Source organism: Apaloderma vittatum, unplaced genomic scaffold (assembly GCF_000703405.1).
Source record: "Apaloderma vittatum isolate BGI_N311 unplaced genomic scaffold, ASM70340v1 scaffold39465, whole genome shotgun sequence".
In the NCBI taxonomy this organism is placed as follows: Eukaryota; Metazoa; Chordata; class Aves; order Trogoniformes; family Trogonidae; genus Apaloderma; species Apaloderma vittatum.
The window spans coordinates 11696-18742 of record NW_009718331.1 but is presented as its reverse complement, the minus strand read 5'-3'; the positions used below and the strand labels follow the sequence as shown (position 1 = coordinate 18742).

General features: G+C 37.7%; 1 protein-coding gene across 1 annotated transcript; it reads left to right on the top strand.

Annotated features, from left to right (window-relative positions):
- Positions 1 to 46: 46 nt before the first annotated feature.
- TWISTNB (TWIST neighbor) lies at positions 47 to 3433 on the top strand (the record flags this gene model as incomplete). The annotated part of the gene is made up of 3 exons (XM_009870204.1): positions 47 to 188; positions 1600 to 1808; positions 3037 to 3433. Coding segments are annotated over 3 exons (748 nt in total), but the record flags the coding sequence as incomplete, so codon positions are not given.
- Positions 3434 to 7047: the final 3614 nt, after the last annotated feature.

Sequence of the window (7047 nt, the reverse complement as noted above, 5' to 3'; positions counted from 1 at the left end):
CTCATAAGACTTGTGTTCTGAGCCCTTTACCTGCTTGTTCTCCCAGCCTTCAGGGTGTGCCAGTAGCGTACGACAACATCAGGGTGGTGGGCGAGCTCGGGGACATTTACGATGACCAAGGATTCATCCACCTGAACATCGAGGCGGACTTCATCATCTTCAGCCCCAAGAAAGGGAAAAAACTGGTGGTATGTAAACACCTTGGCATCTCATGGGGATTGTATTATTTAATTTTTTTATGTAGTCAAATATTGCCTTATCTCCATCATCAGCAGAGAGCTAGGACTTAGATGGAGTTATATTTTAGTTTATATTAGTAGCTTACTCATGTATAACTAGTTTACAGTAGTATATTAGCAAGTTGCAATGGTCACTTTTATTTTCATCTGTCTGTACTGTCTGTCCCTATATATTATTTATATAGCATTAAAATATTGTATCATGAAGATTACATATTGGTGAATACTGTGTCATAATTTTATAGGTAATTTTTGTCGTTGCTTCTTTATGGAGAGCAGGTGATTCTCAATCAGGTGCATTTGTTCTTTATTTAATAGTGGCAGGAATGTTCAGGATGTTCTCATGAGTTCTTTTCATTCAAGTACTAGAGCAATACATGAAGCTGAAGCTAGCCTTTTACTGAGTAAAAGGGAGCGTATGGCTCACAGAACAACTTTAAGCTGTACAAGCAACCTGATCTAGTAGAGTGCCCCTGTCCCTTCCAACCCAAACCGTTCTATGCTTTTGTAATACCTTTGGGTCTGTACTTGTGGAAAAAAGAAGGTAAGAGTTGGTTTATATTTGCAGTTGTGCCATACCTTTTGCAGCTTAGCTTGTGTCTCTCTGAATGTAATTAAGAAATGAGTGTATCTTCTTGCTAGGAAGAGGATGGAAAGATGCTCAGTGTCTTTCATTCATTTTTTGGGAAAACGATGGTGAAAAAAACGTGAATGTGCAAATGTATTAGAAACACACTCCATGGAGTGCTTAAAAGCCTTTTATGTTCTGTTTGTATCTTTGGCTGACAAGTAGTGCAGTGACAGCCTGAGAGCTGTTTTAGGCAAGTAAATCCTACTCCAAATGGCTCTAAAGCAGAGTTGATTGTGAGAGTTACCTATTCTCTTCAGGTGCTCACTGTGACTAAATCACATGTTCTGATTTCCTTTCTTTTGCAGATACAAATTCAGTGCTGTTTTGGGAGGAGTGGTGTGAAGTTCAGGGGGCCGGTTAGCTCAGTAGGGGGTTAGTTAGCTCAGTCAGTTGAGCATGGCACTAACAACGCCAAGGTTGCGGGTTCAGTTCCCTCTCGGTCCCCATGTGTTGCCTGATCTAGTCGACAAGTGGCATGCTTGCAGACAGGGAAGCTGGATTAAAATGATCTCTAAGGTCTCTTCCAGCCAAGGCCATTCTATGATTCTAAGAGTTTACAGAAATAGCTTTGATTTTAGTGAAGAAGAGTTACCTTATTTGCTAGATAAACTGACTGACTTGTTAACTTGTGCATAAACTGTTGTTGAGAAGTGTCCATATAGGAAACTATTTTATGTGTTTGAAGGGATCTTTACTATAGCTTCATATGACATTCCTTTTCTTTTTTAGGGTGTAATTAATAAAGTGGCCCCTAGTCATATCGGCTGCCTGATACATGGGTGCTTCAATGCTTCTATCCCTAAACCTGAACAAATGTCGGTCATACAGTGGCAAGAGTTGGGGTTAAAAATAGGGGATGAACTGAAATTTCAAGTATTGCACTTGGATTCTGATGCAGCTGGGGTGTTCTTTATTCGAGGAGGACTCACTAAAAGCAGGTATTGTGCCCTACTAAATATTTTTAGCTGTTCTAATGGGTTTGTTCCAAGCTAAATTATTTGAACTAACAAGCTTTCTTATTTTTACAGAAACCCATGTCTATATATAGCCTGTGTTACTTACATTAAACTAAACTTCTTAGCATTACGTTTTCTCTGGAAAAATAGAAGTAGATTTTTTTGAGTGTGCTGGCCTATGAACTATTGATGTCATAAGTAGTACATGGTCAAAAGAGCACCCTCAAACACCTAGAGTAGCTGTGTTTAGAAACATGGATAAGATTTTCAAGCAAAAACCTTCCAGCTCCAGAAGAAATTATGATTATGTTGGTTTTTATACACACACACGCATGTGCACACATTACACAGCCACAAATAGTTATATGTGGATGGCTTAAAGGCTTACCAAAACATGAGAGTGTCAAAGATGATACAAGAAAATGCATCACCTTCCTCCTTTTGCTTATGCCTCTTTAAATTTTTAGAGCAGCTTACTAAAAATCTCAGTAGGTCATTTGCTGAGAAGTTTTTTTCTACTGTGATTCTGGTTTTAGTTAAATATACAACTATTACTGACAAAATCATAGTATTTTTTCTTGGTTTTGTTTTTTTTTTTAATCTGGAAGGATGCTCTGGATTTTCTCAGTGAGTTTACAAGTGAAACTTAACTTATTCTGCCCTCAGTGCCCCTGGGGACATCCCCTCCATGTTTTTTTATCTGCGTTCTTTCCATATTTGTCTTCCTAGACATTTTCTCCAGTGCTTTCAGTTGCAAGGTGTCTGCTGGGTTCTTTGATTTTTTTTTGTTTGTTTTCTCTTTTTTTTTTGGTGCTTTTCTGACATCACCTTTGTTTTAACTGTATAAACTTCAGGCAATTGACTGGTTAAACCAGCAGTGTGTTTGCTATGATTGAACAAGCCATTGGCTGCGTGCGTTTGTGAATATCTTTAGTTATGAATTAGTGGGTGAATGAGTACAAGAAAAGAGGAAATACCAAAAAGATCTGTACAGCATTTTAGAGAAGAAATTTAGGCTAAGATTGGAAAGAGAATATTGATTCTGTCACAAGAAGGAAGTTAGTTGAGTAATAGAAATTACCCTGCCTTTATGATTTTCTGTAACTATAGGTTATCTACTTGGTATAAATACTGTGTTATAGCAAACTTTCACTGTGTGAGACACACTTAGATATCTCTACTTCAGCTTATTTTATATGTTTCTTTACAGCATGAAGCCCAAACCATCCAAGACCATCACTGAGAGTACAAATGGAGAGGAAATGCAAAAGCCTGACCATCAGGAAAACGGCTTGACTGACTCTGGGGGAGATAACTTCACAGAGGAACATCTGGGTGAGATGGATAACACTGTGAGGGAGGATGCAGAAGAGCAAAGTGTTGATGCTGTGAATGGATTATGTGATGATAAAAACAAGAAGAAGAAGAAAAAGAAAAAACATAAGCATGAAGAGCAGGAACATGTATTGCCTATCAGTGACTCCAGTGGTTACCAAAGTGACCATAAAAAGTCAAAGAAGAAAAAAAGAAAGCATTGCAATGAAGCTGAAGAAAGTGAATTGTCTCAGCTATCACAAGAACCCAAAGTAAAAAAGAAAAGGGACTGAAGTCTGAAGTGCTTTTCCTAAATAAGATTTCAGATGATTTTTATAAGCTTTCAATAAAATCTCGTTTTTGAAATGCATATATATATTTCTTTACTAATCAATCTGTTCTGATAGGTGGGATAAGGAATAATAAATAGATGGGATAAAGGCAGGGAGTTTTAAACAAATGATAGAAAAAATGAGATAAAAGCAATAGCTGTCTTTTGTGTACTGGAAAATAAGGCACAAAAGACCAATGACATGTAATTACAGAAGCAAATACATCACCCCCGCTGTCTGCTTCCCAATTCCATGCATTAGTCACTTGTTATCTTTAAAGCTCTAAACTTAACAAGACAAATCTAAGCTTTTGTCCTTCAAGCTTGATGATATGGCACTACAGCATAGGCGTGTTAAAGTTGCTTTAACACTGTAAAGAAGCAAGATTTTGAAGACTTCTAAGGCAAACTTGAATAGTTGTTTAAGGATAGCAGAAATGTCGGTATGTCCACTTTTGGTTGCTTTTCAATATACTTGATTTCAAGTATTTGGACAGCCCAAAGGTGAACGTGAGTTGTCCCTGTTGTATTTCTGCACATTACAATGCTGACCCGTAATGCACAATTTCACGGATGCTGCCTCGTCTGTTCAGTCTTCCTGTATTGTGACAAGACCTGAGAAGTCAGGTAATGTTTGTAACACGTTTGTTACAGCACACTACAAGGTCAGCTGAGGACACTCTTCTGATACGTTGCGGAGAGTAACACGGAAAGTCCCACTCGAATTTGCTTTAAATTTTAATGTCCGGGACAGGCGGAAGGTTGGGACATAGTTTGCAGTCAGAAATTATCTGTTAGTTTTTATATATTTATTTATTTATTTAATGGATTTATGTAGAAGGAAGAACTTAGGTGGGTACGTACGGAAGATACATCACAGAGGAGGATGACAAGTGCAATATTTTTTGTCTATGGGAAGAGAGGGATGAGGGCAGTTGCTATTGTAGATGAACCAAAGACTGAGACTCGAGCGACTTCATCTGTTAGTCCTTAATCATTATAGCTCACTTGCTTTTTTGGGGAACGGGAGCGCATCTCCAGCTGACCAGTTGGTGACTGTGGCACGAGCCAAGCCCCAGCTGTTTCTAGAACCAGCTCGTAGCACCCAGACTTTGTCTTGCTCTTTTCCAGCTTTTCATCAGTGTGGAGAGAAAGGACGTATTTGGGTGGAACAACTGAAGTTGTAACCAATGAATCAAATAACCTTGATGGTATAAATGTTTTCAGCACTTTGAATGTTCTTTCTCCACTTTTTGCTGCTTTGCTGTTCTCTTACTGAAGAGAATTGCACACTGTGATTTAACAAACTCTGCACAGTTTTTGAGGGCATTAACTTTTTTGAAAGCCTGAAGTAACTTGTCTCAGTTTGGGGCCTTACTTTAAGCCATTTTGTTTTTATTTTTTGCACACAAGTGTGGCCAGGACCCTCCTGTATCATTTTTGGTTTTCTTTTCTTGACTTACAACAGAAGAGAGCAATTAAAAATTAAATGCAGGAGCTGGCAGTTTATGAACAACTTATTCAACTGAACAACAAGTTGCTCCAATGTTACTATAATGTTCTATTAAATTCTTTCTAGGTGAGTATGCAAATAGCAACCGTGATTCAAAATAAAATTGTAGATTCCTTTGCCTGAAAATAGTACAAAGCAGTAGACATTTCTGCTGGGGGAAAAGTGAAGAAAGGGCTTCAAAAAAGAAAGAAGATGCTTTTCACAGTTAGAGCCGATACTGGCAGCCTCACAGCTGCAAGTGTTGATGTTGCTGGAGACACTATTTCAGCATTAGCAAAATATGGCAAGAAAACTTGGATTTTCAAAAGTGAATTGTCACTATTCATGACTTAAATCACTTCTTCTTGTTTTATTTCCCCCTTAAAAAAGATTTTCCGATGCTTGAAAATTACAAAGGAAAAAAGTCGAACTTAACGCTTTATATAACAGTTTCTATGAAGTTTTATCACTAGAAATATTTAGTTTTCTGTGTTCCCAGGGACTATAAAAAGTTGTACTGAATTTTGAGTTGAACTGAGATTATTGAGTATAGAGAGAAAGATTCTAGTGAGACCAGGTGACTCTGTACTCGTTTGCATGGCCTTTGTGTTCCTTTTTTTTCCAGAGTGCATTCTAGTAGTATTTGCTTCTGTCACGTAAGAAAGAGAATGTTAGAAAGTAAGATTGTATTTCGTCCTATATTGATAGTTCCATCAGGTGGTCTAGAGAAAACATATGCCGTTTTGGTTTGGTTTTTTCCTGTTTAAACATTAAGTTGGCAACACAGCCAACATTCACTTCTGTCTGTGGTTGAGAGTCTTTTGTCCGTATTATGAAAAAATATAGTTCCAACTTAACCAGCTATAATAAGTTTCTAAAGCAGGGACTGCTTCTTTGTAGTATTATAAATATTTTGATTCTGCAAACTTGTTTCTCAGTGTACTGCATGACTTTGGCAGAAGAGCAAGCGCTCTCAGAAGAAAGTATTTTTAGCTCTCATTAAAACAATTGTTTAGTTCTCTCTGAAGCTTGCAGTGATCTGGAGTGTTAACTTTTGCTCTTTGTCTTTTCCTTGCTTCTCTTAGAAACAAATTCTTTGCTTTTGACTTTGCAGTTTGCTGCTGCTTAAAATACCCAGCCCAAACAGCCCAGTGGATGAGCTCTAGGGAAAGGATTTTTTTAAAGGGCCTAAGTAAGCTAACTGCCTTTTGGAAGACATAAGCCTTGATCAAATCTGCCTCTGAATAAACAGTTTGCCTTTGGAAGCATCCCAACCTTTGATAGCTTTCAGACAGTACAGACCTTTGCCGTAAAAAGCTTGGAGGTAGTTACATACCCAAACTGTTGGAGTTGTATTTTTTTTCTGTATACCTAGGAAGAGGTTATGTGATCTGATGCTCTCAGGATTATTAGCATTGGCTATGAAAGGGCTGAAGTAGTTTCATTCTAATAAGTCGTATATTTTTCTTACTGTAATGTTGATTCTATTCTGCTATTTATCTTTCAGAAATTCTGTAATTTCAATAAAACCTGAAGGACTTTAGTGTCCTGTAGACTCTGTTTATAGGGAGAAGATACTTTGTCTACTGGATTCACAAGAACAAATATAAGACTGAAAATCAAGCTTCACACTTCTTCAACATTGTCAGTATAATTTTTACAGTCATAGATCATGATTTTTATGTCCTTCATCATGACTTTGCACATAATTCAGAGTTGGGTTAAATTCAGGTGCAAGTCTTGTAGCAAGCCATTCAACTGACCTGATTTTAAGCAGTTGAGAGCAACTGCTGCCTGGCAATGGATTTAATTTCCCCTCGAGCAAACTGGCCCAGTAAAGATGTGTAAGAAAGAATGAACCTTACCTATCCTCAAGAACTTTTAAAAGGACCCCTGCTCTGAAATATTGAATACATGGATGATCTCCTCCTGTCTCCCAGACTGATATGTCTACAGTGTATTTTTGCTGCTGGAACATTTCTGCTTTGGGCAGATAGTTCAACTTGACAAAGACTTCTTTGAGAAATCTATTTACAGAAAAAGCTACAATGAACCTTCTGTACAGAAGGCAAGTAAACTGTAGA